The following is a 17,938-nucleotide window of genomic DNA, read 5'->3' as shown; positions in this document are numbered from 1 at the left end:
CCCAAGAGTAGGACAAGGTTTGCACCTTCTCTAGTAGGTACATCCACATACTGAATCAGAAAATTGTCTTGTCCACACTTAACAAATTCCTCTCCACCTAAATCTTTAACATAGACGGCAATCCCAGTCTATGTTTGGAAAGTTAAAATCCCCTACCATAACTACCCTATTATTCTTACAGATAGCTGAGATCTTCTTACAAGTTTGTTTCTCAATTTCCCTCTGACTATTAGGGGGTCTATAATACAATCCCAAAAAGGTAATCACCCCTTTCTTATTTCTCAGTTCCACCCAAATAACTTCTCTGGATGTATTTCCAGGAATCTCCTCCCTCAGCACAGCTGTAATGCTATCCCTTATCAAAAATGCCACTCCCCCTTCTCTCTTGCCTCCCTTTCTATCCTTCCTGTAGCATTTGTATCCTGGAACATTAAGCTGCCAGTCCTGCTCATCCCTGAGTCATGTTTCTGTAACTGCTATGATACCCAGTTCCATGTTCCTAACCATGCCCTGCATTCATCTGCCTTCCTGTTAGGCCCCTTGCATTGAAAGAATTCAGATACATCTGAATTTTCAGATCGGAAAACCATAATAAATGGCTTTAATACATTGACCTTGGTAAAGGAAAGGAGGTGAAAAGCAATCTCTACATTAAAGGTACTCCACTATCATATATATACTCAATGGCCCCTTCATCTATTGAAGAACCTATGGTTGCAGTACAGGTGCACTTGCAGGAAGAGACACTGAAAAGTTAACTTGGGTTGCTGCACTTTGGACCAATGCACACTACATTCTATCCAAGTAGTAGACAGCTGTTGTCTCTGTGTAATGAGTGAGCAGCCCCTGTGGTCTGGTAAGACTGCTTTAGTATTTGTTAGATGTGCGTAATAAAAATTCCAATATTTACATTATCAAATTACTAAAACAGTGCTCGACTTTTCTATTTGGAAGCTTGAGGGACACAAATTCAGCTCGAATATAACCTATTCCCCAATGCTCCTTCTTCAACAGCTGTCTAAATGACCTTAGGAATTGGTAGTGTGCATGATGTATCCTCAAGTTCACAGGAAAGAAACTTTGATGTTTAACTACACTGTTGGGGCATGAGGTTGATAAGATAGAACCCATGTTCTCTGGTGTATTGGGAAAATAAATTGAATTTCTCCTTGCCCCATACTCATCAAATTCATCTCCTTGGCTGAGCTTGAGGGAATAACTATTGAGTGACCATGGAGCTGTCCACTGGGTCAGACTCGAGATGGTGGTGTAATGTGATGTTACCCACTCTGGTTTACATGTGAGTACAGGTTCACAATAATACGGTTGATCTTAGGCTGACCTCTCAAAATGTTGAGCTAGCCGCCACTGAGTTTAAGAGTAAAAGGAACAAGAGGGCATAGATATGGGAGTGATATGCAAAAGAAGCAAGAGTGAAGTGAGAAAAAGCTTTCTCACTCAGTGAGTAGCAGTGCCTGGAAGTGTGGTGGAGGCAGGTTCGATTGAGGCATTCAAGAGGGCATTGGATAGTTATTTGATTAAAATAAAGGGTATGAAGAAGAAACAGCAGATTGGCAATGGTGCTCATTTAAGATGCAGCAACAATGGGCCAAATGGCCTCCTTCTATGCCAAAGCACCTCGGAGATGGGCAGCGCCCAGATCCCAGGGATGAACAAATGAAAAACAAAAGATATCAAGACTGAATTGTGAGACTGAGGTTAGACTAATTGAAAGGAGTGTGGGCATAAAATCCATTGATTGATATGACATTATGTGCATGATTTCATTACAGTCACAAGCTGTCAATGGAGATAATCTTCTTGGCCACTGATCGCAATGGAATGATCTTTTACAATGGGCAGAAGACCGATGGCCGCGGAGACTTTGTTTCATTAAACCTGCGAGATGGTTACTTAGAGTTTAAATATGATCTCGGAAAAGGACCAGCAGTTATCAGGTAACGCTAAAAAAAATATCATTTTGCACTAAAGATTCTTACTATATAGCCTTGGAAATGGAGATGAACAACTCCTTAGGATCAGTGTATAAAGCCATGAAAATATTTTATTTGTCTAAGTCCTGTCAATTGCCCTGGCATTTTGAGGGGGTTCCTCTTCCACAAGGTTGTCCTCAACCGTCACCTGGTTATATGCATTGTTTTTTGTAGTGTTTCTGTTATTAATTACGGGGTTGGTTAGCTTCACAGCTGGTTAGTAATGCAAACAGCCTGGGTTCAATTCCCACACTGGCTGAGGTTACCATGAGGGACTCTCCTTCTCAACTTCCCAACTCACGCAACTGTCTGTGTGGAGTTTGCACATTCTCCCCATTTCTGCGTGGGTTTCCTCCGGGTGCTTCGGTTTCCTTCCACAGTCCAAAGATATGCAGGTCAGGTGAATTGGCCATGCTAAATTGCCCGTAGTGTTAGGTAAAGGGTAAATGTAGGGGAATGGGTGGGTTGTGCTTCGGCGGGTTGGTGTGGTCTTGTTGGGCCGAAGGACCTGTTTCCACTTTGTAAGTAATCTAATCTAATCTTCTCCCCTCGCCTGAGGCGTGGTGACCCTCGGGTTAAAGCAGTTGTCTCTCTGTAATGAGTTATCTGGTAAGACTGCTTTAGTATTTGTTAGATGTGTGTGAATAAAAATTCCATAACCTGCACAGATGAGAATTTTTGTGTGACAGTTGACTTTGTTCATTTTGTGATGGGCTCATTGAATAAATGATGAGAAACAGTGCACTTTATTTAAATGGTATTTTGTTGAAGCCAGACCAGTAAGATGCCCAAATCAGTAAGCATTCAAAAAGGTATCAGCTGGTCTTTCATTCATTTTAATCAAAAGCCTTACACGTGCAAGCGACCAACTTTTCACTGTGCCTTGACACACGTGACAATAAATTCAATTCAATTCAACCAGAAAAGCCTCATGTTTCCCACTTGATTGACTGCCCCTTCTATACAATCACATCTTCCTAATGGAGTAGAGTTGAATTTGTCAGCTCTGATTGGATGAAATCTTGGAGGCTACATCGCATGTTCTCATCTGCCCCACCAATATCCTTCCCCTATTGGTTGCCCAAACTGCCTGTTCTCATCATGTGATGCCTTTCGAAAAAAGCTAATTGAGAGAAGGATGTCTTCTCATTGGTCAGTCAACAAGCTTACTTTACCAGCTCCCACATTTCCATAATGAATAGACAAAAATGCTGCAAGGAACTACATTTTCCTTCACGACCCCTCAGATCAAAGATCCGTGTCCTGAACCATAACCTTCAATGTCTGGAAATGCCAGGTCAAACCTGGAAGGCTGACATTTTCCCATTGAATATTCTGTGTACTTTAGATGAAGTTCTCGCTATGATCGTAAAATCCAACCCAGTGAATCTCTTAATTGAGACTCATCTTTGGAGAAATTAGAGGCACAGAAACATAGAAGTTAGGAACAGGAATAGACCATTCAGCCCTTTGAGTACCCTCTGCCGTTCTGTATGATTGTGGCTGATCATCGAAATCAGTCCACAATTCCTGCTTTCTCTCCATACCTTTTGATCCCTTTAGTCCCAAGAACTAAATCAAACTCTTTCTTGATAGTACATCAAGAACCTTCACTTACTGAACACACCCAGTGCAGATTTGTAAGCAGCTTGCTCACCATTTCCAGTATGTGGCCTAACCAAAAGCTCCCTAGGAGCAGTGCCTGTTTGGGGAATCAACTCTGGTGTGGACATATTCATGATGGATTAGGAACACAGCTTCTGCAATTGTTGTCTTCTCGATTAACAATACTCAAAATACCATGATGCATACTTCGCTGAAAATGACCTGTAACCTTTCTCCCTTAAAATAGGAGTAAGGAACGCATCCCACTGAATGTGTGGAATGTGGTTACTGTTGAAAGAAATGGACGAAAAGGATTGATGATCATTAATAATGGTGAACCCACCAACGGTGAATCCCCGGTAAGTAACAAGGAATATCTGCCTGTTGTCAGCTGTGAATTATTCAGGTTGGAAGTGTGCTACATGTTTGTGGGCTTTTGTGTCGCAGTGGTAACGTCCATACCACTGAGTTAGAAGACTTGCGTTGAAGTCCGATCTGCTCCAGAGGCATATAGTAACATCTCTGATTGGAAAATATACTCCATGTTTGTCAGATTTGCTGTGTCCTGGAAGGTTTTACTGCTTCATTCTCTGAGCATTTATAATGAGTGGGACATTTTCAAGTCGGGTATAAACTACACCTGAGTCAATAGCTACAAACCTTCCTTAAACAAGAAGCTCTCACTTTTCAATACCTGGACTGATTTAAGGAACCCATTCGTACAGCTGAATAAGGACACTGTTTTCCAAAAAACTAGCAATTCTTTACATAGGGTGTGAATTATTTTGAACCAACCTGCTCATGCATGTTATGTTACACCTCTGGGGCAGGTGAGATTTGAACCAGGATCTTCTGGCTCAGAGACACTACCACCATACAGTAAGACACAGAAATTAGGGTGCTTAATGAGCGACAGACTGTAGGTTTGGCAAAGTCTATTCAATTGTATTTTTCTTGAGATGCTGAATGATGGAAGAAATGTTTGGAATTAATTTGCAGTTCAGGACTCTGCTGGTCGATGTCATGTCAACCAGCTCCAGTTGAATGTTTCTCGGGCACTTGCGTCTTTCCTTTCCATTGCAGTAATATTGGTGGTGAGAGGGTCTTGGGGCTGGGTTTTGGATCAAAGAATGAATTTGTGCAAGTTGGTGGCTTGTCTAATGTTTGGAGTTCTGCACAAGAGAATGTGTTAGAGTGGGCACCCTATGTGGTTTCCTCTTTGTAATAATGTTCAGGCGTTAAGAGAATCCATACAACATGAGTACAGGCCCTTCACGTCCACACCAACCTTTTGAAGAGTATCCCACCCAAACCCATTCCTATACATTTACCCCTAACCTACACATCCCTGAACACAATGGGCAGTTTAGCACGGCCAATTCACCTAACCTACACATCTTTGGATTTTGGGAGGAAACCCGCACAGACATGGGGAGAATGTGCAAACTCCCCACAGAGAGTCACCTGAGGCTGGAATTGAACCTGGGTCCCTAGTGCTATGAGGCAGCAGTGCTAACCACTGTGCCACCATGCAGCCTTCTTCATTTTTCTTTGTTTTTCTCTACTTTTCTCCATTTGTGAAAATGGTCTGAAGTGACCCTTCCTCCACCCAGGAACAGTGGCCCCTCAGTGCTGTGACTAGCACCAGGGACTCTGCAATGTTTGGAATGACAAAGATAATACAAAGGATTCTTTACTCCTCTGTGGTGCAATGGCTCTCCAGTCCAATGTTGCAGTCCTGAACCATGCAGTCTGTACCTGATTGGGGAATGTGGAACATGCTGCTGTAAAACAGTTTACTTTTGAGAGGGGCGTATAATATCCATTGGCAGGAGGATTCAAAAATTAGGAAGTATACAGTTTTTAGCAGCTGTATGCAATCTCGAATATTCGTGCAGATGCAGCAGAAATTCAATTCAGGTTTTACTGTTTAGCTTCCAGCTGACACACTCAGCATAGATGGCACACCACTGACACCTGTTGCCCATCTAGAGAAGTGCAGGGTTCTGTGCAAGGGCTATCAGTAGACTGAAGGATCCTGGGTGGAAATGTGTTGCTGGAAAAGCGCAGCAGGTCAGGCAGCATCCAGGGAACAGGAGAATCGACGTTTCGGGCATAAGCCCTTCCTGAAGAAGGGCTTATGCCCGAAACGTCGATTCTCCTGTTCCCTGGATGCTGCCTGACCTGCTGCGCTTTTCCAGCAACACATTTCCAGCTCTGATCTCCAGCATCTGCAGACCTCACTTTCTCCTGAAGGATCCTGGGTCAGAGGAACCTTGATTATCTGAAGGACACGGGTGGGGAGTATTTCGTTTGGTTAATCAAATGCTGGATAACACAGTTAGCCAAGTATCAGGATCTTGCGAAATTGTTCGGATAATCCAAAATGCAGTCAATCGAATGGACCTCAGTTTTGATGGTAATACTGGGCTACATAACAATTACAAGATGCTTGTAATGGACTAGGAAATAAATTCTGGCTGCTATCTTGCTGTGTGGTTGAATATTTTGGAAACAGTCTGAATGGTCATGACAATCAAAGTAACCGCCAAAAATACAGCTCTTGTGTACAGTCCCCGTCCCCTATGATGACATGGGAGTGTAAAATTTACACCTGAATGGGATCTCAAAAGAGTTTACCTGATCGGGGTTGTGGGACAGAGGTGGGTGAAAGGGCAAGATGGTTGAAAAATGTTCACTGAAGGCTAGAGAGACCATTTTACCACTGACGTTTAGGACCAGATCTGATACAAGTCAACAGAAAAGAAATTTTCCTTTAGCAGGGACTGCATGTGTGGAGGTGTTCTCCTCGCTACATCAGTTAAGAGATTTTAATTTCCAGGCGGTTTGAATGCAGAAGATTTGCTCTCTCTGTGAACTATTAAAATAGTAGCGTCTACGTGGGTGGTGTGTGTGTGTGCAAATGTGATGAAGCAGAGACCAAGCCACAAAAGTCATGGAATCCAAAAAGGTTCTCAGAAAAACCCCTTTTATGACTTACTGACAAATGGGCAGGTGTTCTGGAGAAGTAGGTGGCACATGCTATCGTTAGATATGGAAAGCTTGATCAATTCTAAACTGATTACTCTAACTTAAAAGATAACAGTGTAAAATTTCATGTGTACCCAGATTTGGTTGGTTTTCAGGTTTTCATTATTTAGCGTGAGAAATGGGATTGCAATGAGCCACTGGGCAGTAAAAGAAAAAGGACTGAAAGGTCCCACAGGTCAGCCATTAAAGGAAGACCATTTGGGAGAGGTGGGGTTTTGCAGTTGGAAGATAGAGAGTGTAACCACCAGGAAGGAAGGGTGGGAAATGGTCTGCAGTGATTGGCAAGGGTGAGAGCCAAGATCAAGAGAGGAACAACGAGACATGATGATGGTCCATGGTGGCCTGTCCAGTCTTGTGTGGTTTTAATGTGGGGTCCTGAAGAACATTCCTGCATCTCCTGGCTCCATGTCCAACCAAGTATTTGATGCAGCTCATAAAGGCCTCTCTTCAAGGACAGCTTGGTAAGCCAAATGTCACCCAGGCCCAGTTTTCCAAAACACACCTGGGACCAGTACAGGAATGCATCCTAAAAGGTTTCTCAAGCAGCCAATAGTCCTTCTATTTAATGAAGCAAACAGGAAGTTCCAGGTTCTACTGCGTGCTCAATGTGGCAGATTTTATTTTTTGCCTACACGGATATAGTGTACCTCCAGCTTGTCATGCACATGCCTTTCTTTTCCACCATATTGGAGGTTGCTGTTCAGCACGTGCAAATTGCTGATACACAGACAAACTCATGGTAGTCAGTCAATCTTTATAAGTGGCTCAAGGCCCTTACTTCATTAAACAAGCAGCCTGTGTTCCATGCAAGGAGTTATGGAGGAATAAACTTATTGGTGGAGAGGGAAATCTTTCAGAAGTAGCCGCCATTCCAGTGTGCTGGAACAGAGAGGAGTAGATTTGAAGACTGCACAGTAATTTTCTCATCTCGCTGCACTGGGGGAGGCACTGAGGCTCTTTGACTCTTCCACAGGCGCAGGTGAATTTGGGGTTGTTTGCCCTGATGTTACCAGGAACACATCACTTATCCAATATCCAATATCCATGGTGACCGCTTTTAATGAAGTTCTTTCTATGCAGTGAAATGCATGTCTGTGAATGTGGCTGCAGGAGGGATATGTACAAAACTATGTGATGATTGCACTTACAGTCTGTGCAATTACCGAAGCTCATCCGGGAAGTTAATCTCCATCCCTAACAAAGTGTCTCGCAGCCCTTGAAATATTGTTAATGTTCTGATTAGTTACTAATGTGTTTGACTATGTATTCTTTATTTCACACTTACTGATTCACTTTTTTCTCTTATGTTTCTTGTACTTATTCTGATGTGCTTTCTGGATTTAAGAAATCACGCAAGGTAAAACAAAACAAAACCAAAAGAAAAATTGGTGTCATCACTCTCACAACATTGTTATCCCATTCTAAACTCATCCAATTCCATTGCTAAACGTAGAGGTAGTTGTAGAACATCTAGTTTTGCATTACATAACCTCTTCAAAATTCAGGTCATGAAATGTTAGTGATGATGAAGGTGGGCTAATTGGAAATGGAGATTCAGCGGGACTTATGTTATATAGTAATGTCCTGTAGCCTGCCCCTTCCTGTCTAGTTCTGGCCTCATTGGGCTATCAGTTTACTGACTGGGCTATCAGTTTACTGACTGGGCTATTAGTATACTGACTGGGCTATCTGTATACTTATTGGGCTATCAATATACTCATTGAGCTAGCAGTGTACTCATTGGGCTATCAGTATACCTATTGAGCTGTCAGTATACTCACTGGGCTATCAGTACACTCACTGGGCTATCAGTACACTCACTGGGCTATCAGTACATTCACTGGGCTATCAGTACATTCACTGGGCTATCAGTACATTCACTGGGCTATCAGTATACTCACTGGGCTATCAGTATACTGATTGAGCTGTCAGTATACTGATTGAGCTGTCAGTATACTCACTGGGCTATCAGTATACTCATTGGGCTGTCAGTATACTCATTGGGCTATCAGTATACTCACTGGGCTATCAGTATACTGACCGGGCTATCAGTATATTCACCGGGCTATCAGTATACTCACCGGGCTATCAGTATACTGACCGGGCTATCAGTATACTCAATGGGCTATCAGTACAGTCATTGGGCTATCAGTACAGTCATTGGGCTATCAGTATACTCATTGGGCTATCAGTATACTCATTGGGCTATCAGTATACTCATTGGGCTGTCAGTATACTCATTGGACTATCAGTATACTCACTGGGCTATCAGTATACTCACTGGGCTATCGGTACAGTCATTGGGTTATAAGTATACTGACTGGGCTATCAGTATACTGACTGGGCTATCAGTATACTCATTGGGCTATCAGTATAGTCATTGGGCTTTCATTATTTTCACTGGGTGTTCAGTATACTCATTGGGCAGTCTAACCCCATGGTGGGTGTACGGAGACTTACTCAGATGAGTGGCTATTGGAGGAGGATTCTTCCCACAGAGGATTCCTACTCTGGTCAGGTCCAGGGTAGAAAATGTCGCGAATGGTCTTGCCCACTGTGCCATCAGCTGAATTTGTTCCAGTGTGCCCACATAAGGGTCACCTCCCACCGCGGCTGGTATTCACCCAACAGCAGGCAGCGGGCTTGCCAGTGCAGGAAATCTGTAAAGCTAAGCATGTCAGGATTATATGTAGGCTTCACATTCCTGATGAAGGGCTTTTGCTGCCTGACCTGCTGTGCTTTTCCAGCAGCACACTCTCGACTCTAATCTTCAGCACCTGTAGTCCTCACTTTCCCCCACTTCACGTGTACCAGGTCCACAGGCTAATGCATAATCGAGAGATCCTGAATTGGGAAGGAGGGACCCGTGTCCTTGCTATTGATTCCCTAACTTCACTGTAATTACGCCCACACCATCACCCACTTGCAGCCTTGATCCCATAGCGATCCTGAGCCTTCGGGTGGGTTGCACTGCTGAGAGATGGCACCACTCCCTTGGTGGGTGCTGACCAATAATGGCAGAGCTGTCAGTCACCGATTGACTGGCAGCTCCCAGTGGGGAATGTCTGCCTCTGCTGGAATCCCTGGGAAGGCCCATTGCCTAATCGACACTTAACATGACGGTCTTTCTGAAAAGGAACACCACTGTGTTGTTGCTACCTCTCCGCTTGAGTTGCTGCTACCCTGAAAAATAACTCAAACAGGCACTTTGGCTCTTTTGTTTAAATCCAAAGTGATTCTGTCACCCTGCTCAGGCTCTGCTTTCAGGGACCGTACTGGTAAGGAGACACCTCAGATAGGGCCCTCACTGCATGCAATTCATCTTGTAGATCCTGGTGTCGCAGTCACAGTCATTATCACAGTCTGGCAGGTAGGGGAAGGAAACAGGCAATAACTCATCTGGTCTCCAACCACAGGGTTTCATTACCAGGTAGTCCATCTGATAGGCCATGCAGAACATTCCCTGAGCATAACAGTTGCCTACACCTGGCTGCTGCTCTAAACTTACGGCCATGCCAATGTCATCACATCGTGTTCCTTACTGGCAGTCAGCAAACTGGTACTAAATTTGTTTGGTTTCAGAACATTAAAAGTATAATATTTGTTGAGTAATTTGTTCTAAAAACAAAGTGAAAAACAGAAAAAGTAAAATCAGGATAATAGGAGTACAAAGTATTAAAATAAAGTTAAAAATGCATATAATACCAAACCAAAAATAACAAGAATTAGGGGAATAAAAGAAAAACCAGAGAGAGAGCAAATAAAGATTAACGAAGAAGTGAGCATGGAAACTGCAGTCTAACAGGCACAAATGTAATCAATTTTACATTATGTAAATTTTAACCTTACTGTTTTTACAATCTCCATCTTTGTAAGATTAGTTTTAATGATCTGACTTCTGTGACAGCTTTATAAACAAATGTGCTGCAAATTCATCTCTGCTACTGACAGATTGATCAGCAAGTTTTATTTTGGTGGCACAAAGTCCATACGTTCTCACAATAAAAGCAAAAGCACGTCTTGCTGCATCTGTGGAGAGAGAGTTAATACATAGACGATAGACTTGTACAGCACATGAATGGGCCCTCTGGCCCACAATGTTATGCCAAACATGACGACAAATAAACTAATCCCTTCTGCCTGCCCTAGGTCCATATCCCTCCATTCCTCGTATATTTGTGTGCTTATCTCAAAGTCCCTTAAATGTCCCTATCGCACCTGCCTCCACCACCACCCCGGCAGCAGATTCCAGTTTCCTACTATTCTGTGAAAAAAAAACCTGCCCCTTACATCTCCTTTGAACTTTCCCTTCTCACCTTAAATGCATACCCCCTAGTCAATGTTTCGAGACCAAATAAATTCAATATCTCTCATTATGACACGAGTTCTGACATTGGATTACGAGCTTTATATCAAGTTCACAACGACAAAGCGTCTGAGATTTCCTTCTGAAATGAAATGAAGTAAAAATATAGAACAATATTACACAAATACAAGGAAAGAAAATCTGCTGATTGTCCAAAATAAAATGCTAACTGTTGAAAAATACATTATTGATGAATTCTGTAAAAGAAAAATAAAGCCCATTATTCCATTTTATTTTCTTCTTGTCTTGATAAGCTGACCTTTCAGCAAGAGCAGGAGCCAAAGACTTAACAACAATGAGAGTAAAACTTTGGATTTGTCTAATTTGATGACTTTTACACAACATGTAATTGAGCAATGGCTGTTGGATTAATTTAAATTTAAACTTTAGTTTATCCATATTTTATTCTCTAATCAGACACTAACCATAAAAAAGTTACAGACATGTAAAATATTCTTGTTGGTTTATATTACCATTAAATTTAAACAATACAAACTTAATATGAACTAAAAAAGAGAATATTTATCCGAACATTGTCATCTCTGGCTTGATTAATCTTCAGTAATACCTGTGGATGCTGAAAATCTGGAACACAGAAAATGCTGGACAAACTCAGCAGGTCTGTCAGCATCTGTGGTGAGAGAATTCATCTGAAGAAGTATCATATTGGACTCGAAACTTTAACTCCGTTTCTGCTTCCAAACCAGGCCTCTGGCAGAACTGCTGAGTGCCTTCCAGTATTCTCTGAGATTTTTTCTGGATCAGTTTTAAAACTCTATAAGTAAAACTTCTAATTATACAAATAATGATCGAATCAGTGGATTGAGGGCCCAATTAAATGTCAAAATTGTTTTGAAGAAAGAAAGCAGTGGGATGGGAAATGTGTGGAAAATTCAAGCTGTGAATTTTTGAAATACACAACTCCATATTTAGCATTTCAATGTGAATTTCATAATCTGTAATAACTTATCAATCATTAAGATCTCATTAGAATATTCAAATCTAAACTAGTTTTTATAAATGTACAGTCCTGTTCTGTGCATTTAGAAACTGAAGTGCCTGTGGTAATCTCTATTAAAGGTACTTTACTTTAATGTACATCTTTATAAACAAGCAAGATCACCACTAACCTGATAAGTATGTCATTACATTGCTTGTGTGTACTGGTTTGTGTGTGTTTTTCCTCATGAGGCTTTTACTGAATTTGTTTGACATTATTCATTCATCTCATGCATATTTAATCTTGTCTTGCATTCCCATTTGGCACACATGAGCTCAAATCACTACCCGCGGTCTGTTTCTGGTTACACATTCATCGCAGCACTTGACGGGGATTGTGAAAGGGATTTATTTGTCATGGCTGGCAATATATTCATTAGTGTGTGATACAAATGATCATGTTTTTTGAGAGAGAATTTCAAAGGCCACATTTAGCGTTCAGTAACACAAAGACCGGTGAAAACAAGAAAAAGACACCACTTTCCGAATAAAAATATGAACGGTCACAAATAAATTAAATGGGAACACAGTTGAGCCTTTGCTCTGCCCGTTAGCCTGTGTTCATGCCTGACAGTTGAACCATAAAGATTGAGTATGAACAGAAGGCAAATACTCCAGAACATCCATAAGTGTTCACTGTTAATTAGTTAGGACACTTGCGGCTAGATTTCTGTTTTTGTCATGTGAAGGACTCTATTTTAAATATATACAAGTTTGAACAAGTCACAGACGTGACCTGATCCAAAACTTTAGACACAGACACCAGCTGTTCATTGGTATTTTTTAGACTTTAACAACAGTCTTTTTGGGGAGGGTAGAATGCTAGCTCAGGAGAAAGGACTGAATGAGGATCTTCCTGACAAGCAACAAGTCACTCGAGCAGTTATAACCAAAGAACTGCGGGTGCTGGAGATCAAAAACAAACAAAAAACAGAAATCGCTGGAGAAACTCAGCAGATCTCACAGCATCTGCAGAGAGAAGGCAGAGTTAGCATTTCAGGTCCAGTGACCCTCCTTCAGAACAGGGGAATGTGAAAAGGATTTATTTGTCATCGCTGTAGATTCATTAGCATCTGACATAAATGATTGTGTGTTTTGAGAAAGATTTTGAACAGGGTTCTGAGGAAAGGTCACTGGACTTGAAATGTCAACTCTGTGTTTTCTCTCCAAAGATGTGGCCAGACTTGCCGAGTTTCTCCAACAATTTCTACTTTTGTTTCAAATCATGTCAGCAGTTCTGTACTTGGATATTATCAAATTGATCAAAAACAAGACATTGCTGGAAAAACACAGCAGCATCTGTCGAGAGGAAGTACAGGTTTTGTTTTTGTTACTGATTTCCAAAATCTGCAGCTCCTTTTATTTCAAAAAAGTTCCTTTTTTTTTTAAGGCTATTATAATTAAATATTTTCCTTTCAAAATCTAAACCTTTGGCTGAAATGTGGTAAGTAGCATTTCTTCATTTTTAAAACAAACTTGTAATCAGAAACAGACTTCAATAGTGTAGTGTGAACCAGAGATGTTGGTTCAGCTGGAATATCATTGTTTCAATTCCAGTTCACTGAAGTTTTTTTTACACTTATTCTTTCTATCCATGATCTGTATTCAGAAAAAGTTGGTTTTCAGCCCAAGTGTCCTCCACAAACAATATCAACAACACTCCTTTCTCATCACTTCATACCTTTAAGTAGTTTGTCACTCCATTGTTATAAATTTATATCCCAAATAACAGTACTGAAGCTTAAAGTCAGTCTGTCCACTTCTAAACAATCAATTTAGCCTGTTACTGCAAGTGACTGAGAAATAAAAAGCCCTTGGTGTATGACTGTTGTGGTAATGCAGCTTTAACAAAATAAAATACCCACCAGTGTAAAACCTTATTGTTACATTGACAGACTGACTTTATGTTGAAATATTATGCCACATTGGCTGCTGGCTTAATTATTGATGTATAATTATTCAGACAAATATCATCTGAGCCTGATCGTGTCATTAAATAAAAGATGTTCTTCATCCCAAGACCCCGCACACAGCATTGAACCTCAAGGAAGCCTTGTATGTAGGTGGAGCACCGGAGTTCAATGAGTTTGCCCGTGCAGCTGCAATCACCTCTGGATTTAAAGGAGCAATTCAAAAGGTAAACAGAATGAGAAACTTTAGCAGCTTGAGAAACTGGGGACAGAGCACTGGTTAAAAATCATGAGATGTTTGTGCTAATTAGCCTTGTCCCCTCTCCAAGACTTAATCTCATCATTTGTCCATTTTCTTAGTATTCGTACTGCCCATTATCCAGTTTTTAATTTGTTATGAGAATGTTCTGTTAATTATGTTGAAGATATATATTTGTAATGCATGTTGAATTTTAAGTGTAAAAAGTGCTTTCTGATCAATTTGGCTTGAGTAAAAAGCAAGACTTGGCGCAGTGGGCATCAAGAGCTGGCATTTTATTTTCCTTTGGTGCACAGTGTCTAGTTAATACACCTCGGTTTTCTGTTTTGAAATTATTCCCTCCAAAATTATATTCCTCTCTTTAGCCTTTCTTGATTAAAGATTAGATTCCCTACAGTGTGGAAACAGGCCCTTCGGCCCAACCAGTCCACACCGATCTTCTGAACAGTAACCCACCCAGACCCATTTCGCTCTGACTAATTCCCCTCACACTATGGGCAATTTAGCATGGCCAATTCACTTGACCTGCAAATCTTTGGACTGGGGGAAGAAACCGGAGCACCCGGAGGAAACCCACACAGACACGGGGAGAATGTGCAAACTCCACACAGATAGTCACCTGAGGCTGGTACTGTGAGACAGCAGTGCTAACCACTGAGCCACCATGCTGCCTTAACTCTGCCTCCTTCCTTAATTGTGCCCAAAAAAGGCAGCAATTCTGTCTGCACCCAACAATCCCACCTTCAACCGCCGTCCAAGATGGTGGTCAGGAGGAGATTCACCAATTTGAGTGGCATTCCATTTTGCGAAGACTTTGATTGAAATCATGCATGGGTCTCTTGGGATGATGTCAGGAGGATTTCTTCATGGAAGAGTCGTAGAAATCGTAAATACGCTTTCTGAGGAAAGATGCTCAGATGGGAGATCAATGGAACATTCCAGAACTGAGACTGATAGACTTTTGTTAGGCAGAGCTATTACAGATTACAGAAAGAAGGTGGATTGATGGAATTATGATACAAGTTGAATAACGGAATAGGTTCGAGGAAGTGGATGGTTTATTCCTATTTCTGTGCTCAAAGTCCTGAATCAGGGCTCATACTTTCAATCAAAATTGGGCTCTGGATCATAAGGGTGTGGGGCTGTAATTTGGCACCATTCCATTGGCTACCAGTCACAATACCAACCCGGGCAGTTTTCAGAAACTGGCTCTCTGTCCACACCTACTCCTTGGACCCAACCAGGGGGTGTCTAGTACCTGCAAGATCATTTTGTCAAGAGAGAGGCCCAACGAAGGCCACATTCTTGCATCAGCTGGGAGTTCCAGTCATCAATGTGGGCAATCTGCATGAGTTATGGCCAACACAATAGAGTTAGGGCAGGAACAGTGGGTGTCCATGTGATTCCTGCTTCCCTAACGGGCTCTGGACCACACCTCACCTTCTGGCCATATTATGGTTGAATTTCCCATCCAAGATCAAGAACGGGCCACTGTGGGTGTTTAAAAGTTAAAAAAGAAAGTGGCCCCCTCCCCATCTTCAGACGAACAACCTCTGCCTGTTCAGCCAATGGAGTTGGTAATCTGAGAGTATTGGGTCTTCTCTGGCTCTTCACCATTGGGAACCTGCTGTCTAACTCAAATTTGAAAAGGAGTCTATTCCCTTTCTGTTGATTGCTTCCCATTTTCAGAGCCGAGGTGAGGATATAGATAACAAGCTGCACGAGATTGCATTTGGTGCCCATTCTCCTTCTCCAACTCTGAACAAAAATTGATTCAGATTATGGATTGAGTTTGTTTCATTGGCAAAAAAAATTAATCTTGAATTTTTGAAACTAAATTCATCAAAACAAAATGGCTGAATCAAATGAGTGCTTTTTGCTTTTTTCCTGAGTTTCAAAATTGGTGATTGTTTCCTAATTGCTTTTCTCTTTGCTCTTAGCTTTCAATAAAATCTATTCCACTGCTTAAGAAAGAAAATATTAGAAAGGCAATGGAGATCTCCAATTACCGCTCTCATCCCTGCACGGCAAGGCGTAATCCGTGCCGCAATGGTGGAATCTGTAGTCCAAAACTCGAGGAATATGATTGCATGTGCCAGCGTGGCTTCTCAGGATCACAGTGTGAAAAAGGTAATCTTGTTTCATGTGAAAATCTGGCCATTGTTTGTCTGTTTCATCTGTTGTTTTCCTCTTTAAGGTACGGACTTGTTATTGCGCTTGTGAACTTTGACAATGGATTAGGAGAGGCTCATCATCCACACAAAGCATAAAGCTTGAAATCAACTTCCGCACATTTCCAACAGCCACCTTATTGTGATCAAGGGTGAAATCTTGTGTTTCTGGAGGTCGCAAGATAGGACGTGGGAATGTCATACCCCATGGTTTGGTGTACCCAGTTCCCACTGCCTTCCCACGTCTGCCAGAAATAAGTTCTGAACAGCAAGTTTCATGGTTGACCTTCCTGACCTACTGCTAATCATTAAAACATGTCTAAAAGATGAAGGTGTTGCTGGCTAAGCCAGCATTTGTTTCCAATCCCAAATTGTCCTGGAAGAAGAGCTGCTGACTTGAACTGCCACAGTCCCTGCAGTGTAGGGACACCCACAGTGCTGTTTGGGAGGGAGTTAGAGAATTTGGATCCAGTGTCCATGAAGGAATGCTGATATATTCTTAAGTCAGGATGGTGAGTGACTTGGAGGTGAACTTGCAGGTGGTGGTGTTCTGACATATCTACTTTCCTTGTCCTTCTAGATGGTAAAGGTGATGGCTTTGGAAGGTGCTGCCTAAAGAAGCTTGGGGTTTGAAGCACTATATCATGTAGATAGTTAACACTGCTGCCACTGTGCATCAGTGGTAAAGGGAGTGAACGCTGAGGCGCCAATTAAGCGAGCTGCCTTTCCCAGAATGGTGGTGTACTTCTGGCATGTTGTTGGACCTGCACTCATCCAAAACCAGCAGAGTAAGGGGAAGATGCAGCACAGTGGTAATGTCAGACCACCGGTAATCAAGAACCCCGGGCAGATGCATGGGTTTGAATACCACCCAGGCAGATAGTGAAATTTGAACTGAATAACTATCTGGAAATAAAAAGCTAGTTGAATAATGAGCAAGTAACCACCATCAATTGATATGAACACCCATTTGTTTCCTAATGCACATTAGGGAAGGAGATCTGCCATCCTTAGTTGTTCTGACTTACATCTGACTCCAAACCCACAGCAATGTTCTTGACTTTTAACAGCCCTCTGGATAATAAATGCTGGTTCAGTCACTGGCATGAATGCTTTTACCAAACAATCACACTCCGGAATTGTAGATAATGGCTAGTTAAAGACCACTTCAGGGACTCCTCCGACGAGGAATCCTGGAATTAATCCAGCATCAGGCAGGCCAGTCGCTGTGCAGCCTTCCCAGAAGGAGGAAGAGGGCGTGTCTGTTTAGGGGGAGAGGGTGAGCGTGGAGGTGGAGATTTTTGGAGGGGAACTCATTCAGCATGGACATCAGGCAGGGAGTGGTCACTGAGAGACATCCCCCTCCTTTACATTCGCTTCTGTACAGTATTTCCTGCTCCCTTTTTTTTTAGATTAGATTAGATTACAGTGTGGAAACAGGCCCTTCGGTCCAACAAGTCCACACCGCCCTGCCGAAGCGCAACCCACCCATACCCCTACATTTATCCCTTACCTAACACTACGGGCAATTTAGCATGGCCAATTCACCTGACCTGCACATCTTTGGACTGTGGGAGGAAACC

General features: G+C 42.1%; 1 protein-coding gene across 3 annotated transcripts in view; it reads left to right on the top strand.

The window, feature by feature from the left end:
* agrn (agrin) overlaps window positions 1-17,938 on the top strand; it is a 228,782-nt gene that overhangs the window by 187,107 nt on the left and 23,737 nt on the right. For 2 of the 3 annotated variants that reach the window (XM_043676123.1, XM_043676121.1), the window contains exons 28-32: window positions 1,794-1,958; window positions 3,847-3,958; window positions 7,996-8,007; window positions 14,036-14,152; window positions 16,125-16,314. In XM_043676123.1, coding sequence (XP_043532058.1) covers window positions 1,794-1,958; window positions 3,847-3,958; window positions 7,996-8,007; window positions 14,036-14,152; window positions 16,125-16,314 — 596 coding nt within the window. The remainder of the gene's footprint in view (window positions 1-1,793; window positions 1,959-3,846; window positions 3,959-7,995; window positions 8,008-14,035; window positions 14,153-16,124; window positions 16,315-17,938) is intronic. The other variant, XM_043676122.1, reaches the window with a different exon arrangement.

This window comes from Chiloscyllium plagiosum, chromosome 34 (assembly GCF_004010195.1).
Source record: "Chiloscyllium plagiosum isolate BGI_BamShark_2017 chromosome 34, ASM401019v2, whole genome shotgun sequence".
NCBI classification, from domain to species: domain Eukaryota; kingdom Metazoa; phylum Chordata; class Chondrichthyes; order Orectolobiformes; family Hemiscylliidae; genus Chiloscyllium; species Chiloscyllium plagiosum.
This window is presented reverse-complemented; position numbering and strand designations above follow the sequence as displayed.